This window comes from Poecile atricapillus, chromosome 26 (assembly GCF_030490865.1).
Source record: "Poecile atricapillus isolate bPoeAtr1 chromosome 26, bPoeAtr1.hap1, whole genome shotgun sequence".
Taxonomy (NCBI): Eukaryota; Metazoa; Chordata; class Aves; order Passeriformes; family Paridae; genus Poecile; species Poecile atricapillus.
Window position 1 is genome coordinate 5,157,614 of NC_081274.1, and position 16,621 is coordinate 5,174,234.

The window sequence follows — 16,621 nt, forward strand, 5'->3', positions numbered from 1 at the left end:
AACCAAGCATGCATTGGCTGTCTGCCACTGTAGTGTCGCTGTTGATGCATTCCTTTACCCAGTCAGCTCTCTGATCATGTGGTGGCCACGCATCTCCCCAGCCAATCACTGCCTCACCCATGAGATGACCACCAGCCCACTCTCGGACCATCTGACCTGCAGCTGAACCCTTCCCAGAGTGCTTTTTGGTGAACAAAAGTGAACGGAAGTGACTGGGATTTAACAAAGGTGGAAAAGGTCCTTATTCTGTAAGAGTTTTTTTATTTCCCACGGTTATGGTCATCACCATCATCTTATGGTCATGGTCACCTCATGGTCATCTCACAGTCACCTCATGGTCACAATCATCTCACAGCCATGGTTGTGTCATGATCATCTCATGGTCTTGATCACCACACAGCTATGGTGTGGTGTGGCACTTCTTGGTCAAGATCATGTCATGGTCACAGTCACGGTCATCTCAAGGCCTTCCATCATTTCATGACTATGGTGGTGTCATGGTTATCTCGTGGTCATCTGTCACGATGTCACGATCATCTTGTGGTTGTCTCATGGTCACAGTCATTTCCTGATCACCATCATCTTATGCTCATGGTCATCCCACTGTAATGGTCATCTCATGATCATGCCATTGTCACCTCATGGTCATCTCATGGCCACAATCACATCAGCGTCACCTCAAGGCCACGGCTGTCTCATGGCCAAGCCATGGTCATCTCTTGGTCCAAATCATCTCATGGTCAGGGTTGTGGTTGTGTCATGGTCATGGTCATCTCCTGGTCATAGTCACAGCCATGGTCACAGTCATGGTCACAGTTGTGGTCACAGTCATGGTTATCCCATGGTCGTGGTCATCTCAGGGTTGTGTCACTCATGGTCACTCTCATCTCATGGCCATCTTGTGCTTGTGTCATGGCCATGGTCATGGCCAGGGAACCTCTCTGTGATCCCAAGCACCGATTTTGGGACACTCAAGGACACCTGGGGACAGCGAGGCCTGGTCTGACCCCTCCCCCCATCCCACTGCCCCTCCAGGAGCCCAGTGTGGCCAAACCCTCCTGGGGATACCTTGGATATGGGACACGGAATGGGAAATGAATCCTGGGGAATGGAGCTGGGTGTGGCTGGCAAGTCCCCACCCTGCTCCTGATGTCCCCAACCCAGTCCTGGTGTCCCCATCCTGCTCCTGGTATCCCCATCTCAGTCCTGGTGTCCCCATCCCACTCCTGGTGTCCCCATCCTGCTCCTGGTGTCTCAAACCTGTTCCTGGTGTCCCTGTCCCAGTCCTGGTGTCCTCACCCTGGTCCTGGTGTCCTCACCCTGCTCCTGGGGTCCCCACCCCAGTTCCTGGGGTCCCCATTCCCATTCCTGCTGTTCCCATCCCTACTGCCAGTGTCCCCATCCCTGTCCCCAGTGTCCCCACTCCCACTCCAGGCTCCCAGAGAGGAACTGCTGGACACTGGAGGAGGAACCCGGATTTCTTGCTCCAAGCAGGATTTCTTGCCCCAAGCAGGATAATTTCACACCAGAAGTAAAGCATCGGGAATATTTGTGGGTTTTGGCTCTAAAACATTGGAAAACAGGAAATCGATCCGTTAGCAAGAGCTGTGGGGTGGGTGGCAGCAGTGGGATGAGCTCTGCTGGCAGCTCTCGGCTTTCCCAGGAACAGGGAAAGGGCCCGATCCAGCTCCATGGATCGCTGAGGCGGCGATTCCTGCCGAGATGAGAGAGGGTCACGGTGTCACCCTGTCCCCATTCCACAGAATGGACCTGGCTGGAGCCGATGGGGAGCAGGAGCTGCTCCAGAATCCCACCTGATCCCACCTCAATCCTCCTCTATCCATACCACCTGATCCTGCTCCATCCATCCCACCTGATCCTGCCACATCCTTCCTGCCCCAATCCTTCTCCGGAATCCCACCTGATCCTGCTTGATCCATTCTGCCCCAGTCCCTCTCTGGAATCCCAACTTGATCCTTCTTCATCCATTCTGTACCAATCCTGCTCCATCCATCCCACCTGATCTTGCCACATCCACCCTGTCCCAATCCCTCTCTGGAATCCCAACCTGATCTTGCCCCAGTCCTGCTCCATCCATCCCACCCAATTCCATACTGAAATCCCTCCCTGATTTCCACTCCATCCTCCATCCATCCATCCATCCATCCATCCATCCATCCATCCATCCATCCATCCATCCATCCATCCATCCATGTCATGGGGTAGCTTCACCTTTAAGACAGAGTAAAAAGAGGGGAAGTTGAAGCTACTGGTGGCTGATGGGAGTTTTTCCTCCAGACCAATTATCAGTCATTTCCAAGAATGGACAGCCGTTCTGACCAGTAAAAAGTGAATTCAACTTGTAAACACCTCCTTAAGAAGTACATTCTGAGCTGTCTCGTTCTCTTTGATTTCCGACTGCTGACCAGGTAACAAGCTCTATCTTGGCTTTCCCCTCCCCCTCCCAGGCCAGAACGAGGCCGCAGGGAAGGGGGGGGGAAGCAGAGCTGGTCAGCCGAGCTTGGTTTTCAGTTTCTGCAGCTGGACTGAAACCTGACACCATGAACTTTTACAGTTTTCTAAGCTTTTAATTCTTTTACTACTTGGATAAACAAACAGATTACTCCTTTTCTTAGAAAAGACAAAGAAAGAGAGACAATCAACATGCAAAAGACATCATAGAACTACTAAAAACAGTGAAGAAAAGAGTTAAGTTTAAATAAGAAGGAGGGAATAAGAAGATGCTTTACAGCTGAAATATCTTTTTGTTACAGCTATAGAGATGGACAGTAATAGTTTAGAAGACTCCTTTAATTCATAACTAGAGTATGGGAGGAATAGAGTATTCAAAGTGTGGACTTTAGAGAAAAGAGAGAGTAGTTGTGATACTGTGAGTTGCTGGAACTTACGAGTGAAGTGAGAATTTTAAAGCCTTAAAGGAGCCAAGGAGATGGCTGTTTTCCAGGAAGGCTCACAGAAACAAATGAAGAAGATTTCTACCTTTGAATAACTTATCCTTAAAAATAGCATCCCTGGACTCATTTGACCCATGCACACCTCGGAGTAGTGTACAATGGGAGGAGTGGACTCTAGAAACTCCATAGATTGGCAGAAAGAGACTTCTGTTTCTCTATGGGGACTGATGAAAAGACTCTAGAAATTGAGACTGTTTTTGACCACCAAGATTCTAAAATTTTTTGTCTCTATCTTATGTGTACAAAGAAATAGTCAAGTAGTGAGAAGTAAAAGGGTTTTCTGAAAGTTTATTCTGGTATTCTTATTCTAGTAGTTTGTTAATAAACTGTCTTTATTCCTTTTAAGTTTTAAGCCTGTTTTGCTCTTATTTTAATCCATATCTCTAGCAAGAAATAAGTAATTTTTTGTTACTAGTTTAAAACCACGACAATCCATCCATCCATCCATCCATCCATCCATCCATCCATCCATCCATCCCACCCAATCCTGCCACATCCACCCTGCCCCAATCCCTCTTGGGAATCCCAACCTGATCCTGCTCCATCCATCTCAACTAATCCCACACTGGAATCCTGCCTTGATCCAGAATCCCACCTGATCCCACCCCATCCCTGCTGCCCCAATCCTGCTCCATTCCTCCAGCTGATTCTTGTCTGGAATGCAGCCACCTGATTCTTGTCTGGAATGCAGCCCTGATCCCTCTCCATCCATTCCACACCAATCCTGCTCCATCCATCCCACCTGATCCTGCTCCAGAATCCAGCACCGATTCCACTCAACAATTCCATCTGATCCTGCTCTGGATCCCTGCTCTGCTCCAGAATCCCACCTGATCCCACCTCAATCCTCCTCTATCCATACCACCTGATCCTGCTCCATCCATCCCACCTGATCCTGCCACATCCTTCCTGCCCCAATCCTTCTCCGGAATCCCACCTGATCCTGCTTGATCCATTCTGCCCCAGTCCCTCTCTGGAATCCCAACTTGATCCTTCTTCATCCATTCTGTACCAATCCTGCTCCATCCATCCCACCTGATCTTGCCACATCCACCCTGTCCCAATCCCTCTCTGGAATCCCAACCTGATCTTGCCCCAGTCCTGCTCCATCCATCCCACCCAATTCCATACTGAAATCCCTCCCTGATTCCACTCCATCCTCCATCCATCCATCCATCCATCCATCCATCCATCCATCCATCCATCCATGTCATGGGGTAGCTTCACCTTTAAGACAGAGTAAAAAGAGGGGAAGTTGAAGCTACTGGTGGCTGATGGGAGTTTTTCCTCCAGACCAATTATCAGTCATTTCCAAGAATGGACAGCCGTTCTGACCAGTAAAAAGTGAATTCAACTTGTAAACACCTCCTTAAGAAGTACATTCTGAGCTGTCTCGTTCTCTTTGATTTCCGACTGCTGACCAGGTAACAAGCTCTATCTTGGCTTTCCCCTCCCCCTCCCAGGCCAGAACGAGGCCGCAGGGAAGGGGGGGGGAAGCAGAGCTGGTCAGCCGAGCTTGGTTTTCAGTTTCTGCAGCTGGACTGAAACCTGACACCATGAACTTTTACAGTTTTCTAAGCTTTTAATTCTTTTACTACTTGGATAAACAAACAGATTACTCCTTTTCTTAGAAAAGACAAAGAAAGAGAGACAATCAACATGCAAAAGACATCATAGAACTACTAAAAACAGTGAAGAAAAGAGTTAAGTTTAAATAAGAAGGAGGGAATAAGAAGATGCTTTACAGCTGAAATATCTTTTTGTTACAGCTATAGAGATGGACAGTAATAGTTTAGAAGACTCCTTTAATTCATAACTAGAGTATGGGAGGAATAGAGTATTCAAAGTGTGGACTTTAGAGAAAAGAGAGAGTAGTTGTGATACTGTGAGTTGCTGGAACTTACGAGTGAAGTGAGAATTTTAAAGCCTTAAAGGAGCCAAGGAGATGGCTGTTTTCCAGGAAGGCTCACAGAAACAAATGAAGAAGATTTCTACCTTTGAATAACTTATCCTTAAAAATAGCATCCCTGGACTCATTTGACCCATGCACACCTCGGAGTAGTGTACAATGGGAGGAGTGGACTCTAGAAACTCCATAGATTGGCAGAAAGAGACTTCTGTTTCTCTATGGGGACTGATGAAAAGACTCTAGAAATTGAGACTGTTTTTGACCACCAAGATTCTAAAATTTTTTGTCTCTATCTTATGTGTACAAAGAAATAGTCAAGTAGTGAGAAGTAAAAGGGTTTTCTGAAAGTTTATTCTGGTATTCTTATTCTAGTAGTTTGTTAATAAACTGTCTTTATTCCTTTTAAGTTTTAAGCCTGTTTTGCTCTTATTTTAATCCATATCTCTAGCAAGAAATAAGTAATTTTTTGTTACTAGTTTAAAACCACGACAATCCATCCATCCATCCATCCATCCATCCATCCATCCATCCATCCATCCCACCCAATCCTGCCACATCCACCCTGCCCCAATCCCTCTTGGGAATCCCAACCTGATCCTGCTCCATCCATCTCAACTAATCCCACACTGGAATCCTGCCTTGATCCAGAATCCCACCTGATCCCACCCCATCCCTGCTGCCCCAATCCTGCTCCATTCCTCCAGCTGATTCTTGTCTGGAATGCAGCCCTGATCCCTCTCCATCCATTCCACACCAATCCTGCTCCATCCATCCCACCTGATCCTGCTCCAGAATCCAGCACCGATTCCACTCAACAATTCCATCTGATCCTGCTCTGGATCCCTGCTCTGATCCAGAATCCCTCCCTGATCCCAGTCTGTCCATCCTGCCCTGATTCTCCTCTGTAATCCCACCCCAAACCTGCTCCATAAATGTGGTTCAGCCATTCATTTCCATGTCCCTTCCTGCAGAAAGAGAAGATCCGTGAGATTCCAGCATGGATCACACACCGGGATTAACCCCAGGATCCATCCTGGGATGCACAAAGAGGGGATTCAGAGCTGGATCCACCACTGGAACTCACCGGCTGGCGGGTTGTATCCATTCCCGTCCCTCTTCCCTGTGGAAAAACAGCGGGATCAGTGTGGGTGCTGCATTCTCAGAACGGTGCTGGGTGGATCCATGCCCCTTCCCGACCCCCATCCCGTGTGTTACCGGATTGGAGCCTCCAGACACCGAATCCAATGAGGACAAGGACGAGGATGGCAGCAATGACGGACACAGCGATCACCACAGCGAGATTCATGCCAGATGTTGGCTCTGGGAAACGCGGGATAGTGAGGAGGGGAAGCGGAATCCCCATTCCAGAATTCCAAATCCTCAATTCCCACATTCCCAGCCTCACCCCAAGCGAAGATCCCGGGTTCCAGCATTCCGGGATGCTCCACCCGGCACCGGTACTGCTCCCACTCCTCCGGCAGCGCCTCGATCCTGGCCCAGGTGTGGAAGGTGCCGTCGCTGTTGGGAACGATCCTGCCCCACTCTGTCTCCTGATCCCGGATTTCACCCCCCTTCATCCAGTTGACTGCGATGGTGTTGGGATAGAATCCGTACACGTGGCAGGATAGGATCAGTGTCCCGTGTTCCTCTTTCCCGGACACATGGACGTCAGGGACCACTGGAATGGGATAATGGTGGAACTCATGCACGGAATTCCATGGGAATGGGATGGGGGCGAGATCTGACCATGGAATTCCATAGGAATGGGATGGGGGTGAGATCTGACTATGGAATTCTGTGGGAATGGGACTGAGTGAGATCTGCCCATAGAATTCCATGGGAATGGGAATGGGATGCTGGAGATATCCGCCCATGGAATTCTGTGGGAATGGGACTGGGTGAGATCTGCCCATGGAATTCCATGGGAATGGGATGGTGGTGATATCTGCCCATGGAATTCCATGGCAATGGGATTGGGTGAGATCTGCCCATGGAATTCCGTGGGAATGGGAATGGGATGGGGGTGAGATCTGACCATGGAATTCCATGGGAATGGGATGCTGGAGATATCTGCCCATGGCATTCCCACTGGAATGGGATGGAGAAGCACTTTTTGGTCTTTTTCTTGGTCATGAAGGATCTCCCTGAACCCCTCCATCGACAGAGGATTGGATTACTTCGAGGGGCTAAGGAAGGATCTCTTCAGGTGGCGCCCCACGTTGGGCGCCACTCTGTTGCAATCCTTCTCCCTGATGGGACCCCTCTGTCCCACCCCCTGTGGTGAGAGCCTGGTCTCTGGGCACAGGTGGTGGAGGAGGTCCTGGAGTGGATACAACACAGACTCAAAGTATCTAGACACAGGAGGCTCAAACTTGCTGGAATAATCCCGGGTTTATTGTCTGTAGTCCATCCGGGGCAAGAGAGAGAGGGCGAAATGCTCTGGGTCTTATCTCTTATACCAGGGGGCAGGGCTGATTAGGGGATGCAGGGAGGTCACAGCCAATGAGAAGGGGGAAGGGAAAGAAGGTTCTCAGGTAGGAACTAACATTACACAAACCAGAGGTGAGTTTTACCCTTGGGAGGTACCAAGATTTTTAGATGCACTACAACAGGATGGTGGTGATATCCGCCCATGGAATTCCCACAGGAATTATCACGTTCACAAGTCCTCCATTCCCAAATCCCAAATTCCCACCCACCTTTGCGCTCCAGCTCTTTCATCCCGTATCCAATGTATTTCCGGAGCCATTCTGGGCAGACATGTTTCAGGCTATTCTCCCGCCCCTCAGCCACGTTCTCATCTTCCCAGCGCCTCCGTGTGATCTCAGCAGCGTCGTCAGCCGCCACGAAGCTCTTGGATCCCAGCTCGAAGGAGATGAAATCCCGCCCATCGTAGCCGAACCGCTCGGATCCACGGACACTCCCGTCAGACAGGAGGTCACAGCCGGAAAGCAACTGTATGGTGTGGAGACCTGGGGGGGATTGTAACCACAGAGACACATGGAATTGTGTCCCAGCCCCACAGAACCCATCTCAGCCCCACAGATACCATCCCAGCCCCATGGATCCATGTCCCAAAGTCATGGATTTCTATTCCAGCCCCACAGATCCCATCCCAGCCCCAGGGATCCATGTCCCAAAGTCATGGATCTCCATCCCAGCCCCACAATTCCCATCCCAGCCCCAGGGATCCCATCCCAACCCCACAGATCCCATTCCAGCCCTACAGATCCCATTCCAGCCCCATAGATCCATGTCTCAAACCCACAGATCCCATCCCAGCCCCATGGATCCATGTCCTAAAGTCATGGATCTCCATTCCAGCCCACAGATCTCATCCCACCCCCATGGATCCATGTCCCAGCCCCACGGATCCTATTCCAGCCCCACAGATCCCATCTCAGCCCCACAGATCCCATCCCAGTCCATGGATCTCCATCCCAATCCTACAGATCCCATCCCAATCCTACAAATCCCCACAGATCCCCCCACTCACCCCCGCTCTGGTTGTACCGGTGCCGCAGCGTCTTCAGGTCCTCCACACGCACATGCTGGTTCACCTGACAGATCTGGGTCTGGCTCTCCCAATATCCCGGCTCAGCTCCCTCCTCCATCCACCGCGTCAGCGGCACTTTCCGGCCCCGCTCGCTGTCGTAGCGCGTGAAGGGGATCCCGTCCACCAACCCCAATTCCATGAACTGGGGGACCCCCGGGCTGGGCTCTGACACCGCCACAGACAGGTAACGCAGGGAATGGAGAACTGGGGGGACACGGAGATTTGGGGGGCTGAGGGGGTCATGGATCAATGAAAGGGGAACTGGGAGAGCCGGGAAGGGATTTGGGGATCCTGGGGACAAGGAAAGGATGTCTCCAGGGGTGGGAGAGGTGGGGTGGACAGGAAAGGGCGTGCAGGGGGGTCCCGGTGTCCAGGGGCTCAGGGGGTTCCAGGGTTATGAAAGGGGGGGTGCAGGGACTGGGAGAGGTGGGGTGGGGGTTCCAGCAGGTCCCTGTGCCCAGGAAAGGGGGTCCAGGGGTCCCCAGTGTCAAGGAAAGGGGTCACGAGGTGGGGATGGCTGGAATGGGGGGCTCGGGGGTCCTTGATGCAGAGGAATGGGGGGGTGAGAGCTGAGAAAAACAGGAATGGGGGTCTGGGGGTGTCTCAAGGTGAAGGAAAAGGGGGGGCTGGGGACTGGGAAAGGCGGGATGGATGGGAAAGGGGGTGCGGGGGGGGGGTTGGTACAGGATAAGGGAGTGCAGGGGAGGTCCCAGTGCCTGAGACTGAAAATTCAGGGCTCAGAATCCTCCCTGGGACCCTCCACGGCCCCCCAGGGACCGTCCCGGACCCCCTGGAACCCCTCAGTAGGACGAACAGGGGGTGGAGAACTGGGGGGACGCAGAGATTTGGGGGTCAGGAAGCGGAACCAGGAGAGCCGGGAATGGTCCAAGGTTCAAAGAAGGGGCTGGGAGAGGCGCGATGGGGGATCCAGGGGGTCCCTGTGACCACGAAAGGGGGTCCAGGGGTCCCTGGGGTTGAGGAGAGCGGGGTCTGGGAGCTGGGAAAGGCAGGAATGGGGGTCCAGGGGGTCCCTGGGTGACGGGAAAGGGGGGCTGGGGCGGGGAGAGGCGGGCGGATCCCGGGGACGCAGTTTGGGAGAAAGGAAAGAGAAAGTGACCGAGGGAACGCGGTGGGGGGAGGGGACGGGGGGAAAGGGGAATTCCAGGGAGTTCATCCGGACCCCACTGGATCCCTGCTGAGACCCCCGAGACCCCTGGGACCCCGTTTCGGGAAGCGGCGGGAGTGGAAAATGGGGTGGAGACGGAAATTTCGGAGATACGGAGAGTCCAAACGCCAAAGAAAACGACGGGTCTGGGGTCTGGGAAAAACGCGATGCCCGGGAATAGGGTGCAGGGGGGTCCCAGAGCACTGGCGGGGGTGCGGGGGGGTCCCAGTCCAGGATTAGGGGGTGCAGGGGGTTCCCAGTGCCCGGGAATTGGGGTTCAGGGGGGTGCCGGTTCCAGATGAGGGGGTACACGGGGGTCCCGGTGCTGGGAAAGGGGATTGAGGGGGGGTCACAGGACCCAAAATGGGACTCAGGGGGGTTCACCTGCCCGGGAATGGAAGTTCAGGGGGTTCCTGGTACCCGGAAATGGAAGTTCAGGGTGGTCCCGCTGTCCGGGAATTGCGGCTCAGAGTGGTTCCGGTTTCGGAGGGGTCCCACTCACCTCTTGTCGGGCCGCCCGGGTCCCCCAGGATCCCCTGCAGCCCCAAGAGGAGCCCCAGAGGCAGCGCTGGACCCATGGAGCTGCTCCGCTGCGGCCCCGGGCACAGCTCTGGTCCCTCCCGCCCACAGCTCTGGCCCCGCCCACAGAGCCGCCTCCTGCCCCGCCATTGGCGCCGCTATTTCCTGTTCCCCAATGGCAGCCCGATGTGTCAGTGACGTCACCGGGCGCCGGGCAGATCCCGGGTTCTCAGGTTAGGACGCGGAAGAGGACGAGCCCGAGGCAGGGCTGGGGGGAGGGGACGGGGGAATTCCAGAGAATTCCTCTGGATCCCCCTGGATCCCTCTGGATCCCTCTGGATCCCCGCTGCGGCCGCCCTGGAGCCCTCTGGGAACCACCTGGGACCCCCTGGAACCCCGCTTGAGAAAGCGCCGGGTGTGGAGAACTGGGGGGACCCGGAAATTTGGGGGATCTGGGGGTGCAAAGGTGAAGGAAAAGGGCGGCTCGGGGGTCTGGGAAGGGCGGGGTGCCCGGGAACGGGGGGCGGGGTGTCCCAGAACACGGGAAGAGGGTGCAGGAGGGGGTTCAAGTCCCGGAGAAGGGGATGCAGAGGGTCCCCATGCCCAGGAACGGAGGTTCAGGGGGTCCCGGGGTCAAGGAAAAGTGGGGGCTGGGGTCTCCGAGAGGGGGAGGGGCGGGAAAGGGGGTGGGGGGTACTGGAGATGGGGCTGCAGGGGGATCCCCGTGCTGGATATGGGGGTACAGGGGGGTGCCAGTGTGCGAGGATGGAGGGTTTGGGAGGGCTCCAGTCTCGAGGACGGGGGTGCACGGGGGTCCTGGTGCAGCGGAATGGGGGTTCAGGGAGTCCCGGTGCTGCATAAGGGGATGCAGGGGGGTCCCGATGCACAGGAAATGGGGTTCGGGGTGGGGGGGGGGTCCCTTCCTGGTCATCGGGGTTCAGAGGGTCCCGGTGCCAGATAATGGCGTGGTGGGGATCCGGTGCTGGGAAAGGGGGTGCAGGGGGGTTCCCTTTCCCAGGAATGGGGGCCTTAGGGGGTCCTGGTGCAGCGGAATGGGGATTCAGGGGGTCCCGGTGCCCAGGAAATGGGGTTCTGGGGGTCCCTTCCCATGTTCCGGGGTTCAAGGGGTCCCAGTGCCTGAAAATGGAGGTTCAGGGGGGTCCCGGTGCCGAAGAAATGGGGGTTCCGGGAGGTTTCCGTGCCCGAGAATGGGGGTTCAGGGGGTTCCAGGTTCCAGATAAGGGGGTGCAGGGGTTTTTGGGGCCGGGGAAGGGGGTACAGGGGCATCCCGGTGCCCCGAAATGAACGTTCAAGGGGGTCTCTGTGCCCAGGAAGGGGGGTTCGCCCGGAAATGGAAGTGCAGGGGTTCCCGGTGCCCAGGAATTGCGGCTCAGGGGGGTCCCGGTGCCGGGGGCAGTCCCCGGTCCCCGGGCAGATCCCGGTGCCGCAGCTTGGGAGACGCGAAAGTGACCGGGAGAGCGCGGGGAGGGGACAGAGGAAACCCTGGGAATTCCCCTGAATCCCCCCTGGGATCACCCAGGACCCCCCACAGGACGCGCAGGGGGTGGAGAACTGGGGGGACGCAGAGATTTGGGGGTTTGGGGGCGTCCAAAGGTCAGGAAGCGAAACCGAGAAAGCCGGGAATGGTCCAAGGTTCAAGGAAGGGGCTGGGAGAGGCGCGATGGGGGATCCAGGGAGTCCCTGTGCCCACGAAAGGGGGTCCAGGGGTCCCTGGGGTTGAGGAGAGCGGGGTCTGGGAGCTGGGAAAGGCAGGAATGGGGGTCCAGGGGGTCCCTGGGTGACGGGAAAGGGGGGCTGGGGCGGGGAGAGGCAGGCGGATCCCGGGGACGCAGTTTGGGAGACGGGAAAAGAGAAAGTGACCGAGGGAACGCGGTGGGCAGGGGACGGGGGGAAAGGGGAATTCCAGGGAGTTCATCCGGATCCCATTGGATCCCTGCTGAGACCCCCTGAGACCCCTGGGACCCTCTGGGACCCCGTTTCGGGAAGCGGCGGGAGTGGAAAACGGGGTGGAGACGGAAATTTCGGAGATCCGGGGGTCCAAAAGCCGAGGAAAAGGGCGGGTCTCGGGTCTGGGAAAAGCCGAATGCCCGGGAATTGGGGTTCAGGGGGGTGCCGGTTCCAGATGAGGGGGTACACGGGGGTCCCGGTGCTGGGAAAGGGGATTGAGGGGGGTCACAGGACCCAAAATGGGACTCAGGGGGGTTCCCCTGCCCGGGAATGGAGGTTTAGGGTGTTCTCGGTGTTGGAGTCTGAAATGCAGACTGTGTGCCCTTGCTTTTAATGTTTAGTTCTGGGATTCAAGAGAACACTGAATTTCATATTATATGAAATTCATGAGCATGTTTTCATAGTGATACATGAAAACAAATGTTAAAGTTAGATAAGAAAAGTAGGTGTGTAGATTAGAAAGCTTCTTAAATCACTGTGTGAAAAAGTAGTTTAGAGAACAGGAGACAAGATGGAGGATTTAGGGTGTTGTCTCTTGTCATTCTTCTTTCTTCTTCATGTTCTTTTCCTAGAGGTTTTTGGGTAGTAGTTAGTAATTGGATAGAAAATGCCGCAGTGCATCACAAAGGTGATGGGTCATTGGGTCATTAAGAAAAATAATATACGTGCCTATTGTTAATTGGATAAAAATAGGTATAAAGATAAAAGAGCTGCGTAGTTCGGGGCCATTTTGTGTATCAGACATGAAGTGTGCCACAAGGCCTTGTTTGTACCATCAGAAGAAAGAAATGTACCAAATTGCAAAGATTAACCTTGTAACCAGCCTAGACAGACCTGTTAAGTTCTGTAAGGATCCTGCAATAAACACGAGAAACAAGATTCTAACCAGCTCGAGAGTTTACTTCAAATAATGAGAATTGAGATAAGTGGAACTCCCCACGAGGGAGGATCCCAGAAGAATTCAGCCCAGAGGAGGCTGGGGAATTAGAGAAGAACTGTATTCACAGAGAATTCAGCCCAGAGAAGGCTGGGGAACTATAGAAAGCTGTATTCACAGAAAGTTCAGCCCAGAGGAGGCTGGGAGACTATAGAAAGCTGTATCTACAGCGAATTCAGCCCAGAGAAGGCTGAGAGACTAGAGAAAAGATATATCCACAGAGAACAGAGCCCAAAGGAGGCAAAGAAAAGAGAGACAGAGGTAACAGGAGGAGCTGGAAGGAGATTGGGCATTGGAAAGCAGGGATTGGGATGAGGTTGGTTGTGCTGGGAAGAGACTGAGAGGGGACTTGATGAGTCCTGGTGGGGCTGGGAAGGGACTGGGAGAGGGTTTGGGGGTCCTGGGGCAGTGGGGGGAAATTGGCAGGGGGCTGTGGGATCCTGAGAGGAACAGGAGGGGCTCTGGTGGGTCCTGGGGAGGCCGGGAAGAGACTGGCAGTGATTTAGCAAAACAATGATATTGACCTGTTATCAATATCAATCTGTTAATGGACAAAAAACCTCTCCAACAGTTTAAAGTTACAAAGTGGATGTTTAATCACAGCACTGGGCGAGTGCAGGAGTCACCCCTTAATACGCACTGCAAGTTGACAAAAGATTCCAGTGTCTATTTATTTACAAAAGTCTTAAATATCCAAAATACTAATACATAAGTATAATGTTACCACCTCCCGTGCTCCACTTTGGATTAAAATGCATAGTAATCAGTTTAAAATGTCATTACACCTGCGTTGTTGGCTGTGTAATTTGAGGAGGGAGTCGTTTTGGTGAGGCAGGGTCATCAAGAGATGAAGGAAAACCACCCTTCCTCACTCTCACCTTTCTACCTTTACAATGGTGGACATTACAAATGACATTTGGTACAACTCCAGTTTCCTCCCTTGTGACGTTTAAATGGGTTTCCAGATGTAAGGTCTGTGATCTTCCTGAACCCATTGATCAGTTTCTCTTCTCTCATTATAAGTACAGCTGAACAAACATACAATGAAAAGTAATTTTTTACCTAAGACCAAGATTCATTACCTCAAATCCTGCTTCTCACTTAGTCATTAACTTGAACTAGTTCCAGCAAGGCCTATCTCTAGCTAAGATCTCCAATTTTTCTAAAATTCTTAATTGTTTAAAATTAGTGACTCCAAAGGAGGTTTCAGAGGGTCCTGGCTGGGCTGGGGGAGACTGGGAGGGTGCTTGGAGGGGCTTGGGGTGTCTGTGAAAGGTTTTGGAGGTCCTGTATTTTGCAGATGCCCCAGGGATGCCATGAAACGCCACCCACAGCAAGATGCCGAGGGGATCGGGGAATCCATGTTGGGCTTTGTCTTCCTGGTACTGGGGTTCAGCTTCTGCCTGTGCAGGAGAGTGAGGGGGGATCCCAGGGGTCGTGTCCTCCCCCCCACAGAGCGTGTGTGCTCCCCTCTGGGCCCCCCAAGCCCGGTGTCACCCCCTTTTCTCTGCCCACACAGGTCCTGAGGCAAAAGGTTCTCGAGGACTGAAAGTCAACAATTCCCATTGTCATTCTGTATCCTGTTGGATTTTCATTCCCCTGCTTTCATCCAGGTGCCCACAGGGAGCCAGGAAGATGTGGAGCCTCCCAGCCAGGTGTCTCCCCAACACGGATCACCAGGACCACGGATCACCAGGGCTCTGCCCAACGGGGGTCACTGGGGATCATCCAACGCCGATCCTCCCATGGGGGATGGAGCTGGAGCAGCGCACGAAGCTCTTCCCGCACTCGGGGCACTCGCAGGGCTTCCCTTACTGGTGCCTCCGTTGGTGTCGGGCTAAGTTAGATCTCCTGGAGAAGCTCTTCCCACACTGGGGACACTCGTAGGGCCTCTCCCCAGTGTGGATGCGCCGGTGGACGGTGAGGTTGGAGTTGCGGTTGAAGCCCTTCCCGCAGTCGGGGCAGCGGAAGGGCCTCTCCTCTGTGTGAATCCGCTCATGTTTGAGGACATTGGAGCTGGTCTGAAACCTCTTCCCACACTCGGGACACTCGTAGGGCCTCTCCCCAGTGTGGATGCGCTGGTGTGCCCTCAGGGCGGAGCTCCACCCAAAGCTCTTCCCACATTCCAAGCAGGTGTAGGGCCGTTCCCCTGTGTGGATCACCTGGTGTCTCATCAGGCCAGAGATCTCTCTGAAGCTCTTCCCACATTTCCCACACTCATAGGGTCGTTCCCCCATGTGGATCCTCTGGTGTTTCCAAAGGCTGGAGCTCCGGCTGAAGCTCTTCCCACATTCCCCACACTCGTAGGGCTTTTCCCCAGTGTGGATCCTCTGGTGCTGGAGCAGCTCAGAGCTCCACCTGAAGCCCTTCCCACATTCCAAGCACTTGTGAGGCTTCTCCCCCAGCTCTGAGCTCTGGCTGGATCTCTGGCCGTGTTCCTGGCACTGGGGGGATCTTTCCTCCTCGCAGCTCCCTGGACTGGGTTTGCAGCCCCTCCTCGTGCGGGATCTCCAGGGCTTTTCCTCCTTCTCTTCCATCTGGACACGGTTTGGGAAGGAAAATTCCTGGTTAGGAGGAAAAAAAGAGAGGAGAGCGCCTTGGGCTGGGGTTTGCTCCTTGCCCAAGTTCATCTCAGAAAGTCATTGGGGATCTTGTGTATGTAAGAATCTCTAAAACACCAAGCCCAAACATCCTCCAAACATCAAAACAAAGATCAAAAGCTACCCAAACACCAAATTCAGGCAAAACTCCCTCCAGAACAGAAAAATTCAGCCCCTGCAAAAAAGCAAACCAGCAACATTTATCCCAATAAAACTCAGAAACACCAAGATTCAGCCCCATCAAAATCATGGATCCCTCTGTCCAGTCACCTGCTGATGGTGGGCAGGGCAACACTCCTGGAACTGCACATACAGGGAGGGTGGAACCTTGTGCTGCTTCCTTTTCCTGCTCCTCCTCCTCCTGTGTCCCAACTCTTGCTCACACTGCTCTTCCTCCTTCTTCTGTAAAACCCGAGATAGATATTTTGACCATTTTGTTCATCAGCCCTGCTTCTCCTTCCCTTCTCCTCCTGCCCCCAGGCCCAGCACCCACTGCCGCCTCCCTCTTCCCCCCCAGTCCCACAGCATCCCACCGCAGGGGCACGGATGGAGCTGGGCCAGCTCGGCCTGGGGCAGCGCTGGGCTCTCGGCCGCTTCCGCCCGCACTCGCTCCCCACTGCAGCCGCTCCCGCCACCACAGCGCGGGGGGGCCCGGCCTTGGCGCTCCCCCCTCCCACCTCCCCAAATTCCCCTCAAGGGGGGCGCCAAGGCCCGGGGGGGAGGGGCGCAGCTGGGCTCCAGCTGGGGAACGCTGGCAGCTGCGGCTCTGCCTGGACACTGATGAGTCATCAGCGCCGCGCGCTCTGATTGCCTCAGCCCTGCCTGAGCCCTGCGCCTGCACCAAGGGGGGACACCCTGCTCCAGGGGGGATGGCCCCAAAACGGGGGAACCCCAGCAAAGGAACAACAACAAAGGCTCTTTACAAACTGATCCCGTCAACCTCATTGCACACAGGGCCAGGGACGTGGACATAAGGAAGGGACAGGAGGAGC

At 54.1% G+C, this 16,621-nt stretch overlaps 2 protein-coding genes and 1 pseudogene across 2 annotated transcripts in view; 1 reads left to right on the top strand and 2 right to left on the bottom strand.

Moving 5' to 3' along the window:
- Positions 1-16,621, top strand: part of LOC131588627 (zinc finger protein 239-like) — a 369,862-nt gene that overhangs the window by 92,696 nt on the left and 260,545 nt on the right. The window lies entirely within an intron of this gene.
- The window catches only part of LOC131588524 (zinc finger protein 345-like), a 93,135-nt pseudogene that overhangs the window by 28,241 nt on the left and 48,273 nt on the right, over positions 1-16,621 (bottom strand).
- On the bottom strand, positions 598-10,217 carry LOC131588557 (class I histocompatibility antigen, F10 alpha chain-like). The gene is made up of 8 exons (XM_058857497.1): positions 10,108-10,217; positions 8,381-8,644; positions 7,584-7,856; positions 6,290-6,562; positions 6,100-6,204; positions 5,969-6,004; positions 5,806-5,849; positions 598-1,714 (listed from the first exon to the last, which is right to left on the bottom strand). The coding sequence occupies exons 1-7, from the start codon at positions 10,181-10,183 to the stop codon at positions 5,824-5,826; spliced, it is 1,053 nt and encodes a 350-aa protein (XP_058713480.1). The 5' UTR covers positions 10,184-10,217; the 3' UTR covers positions 598-1,714; positions 5,806-5,823.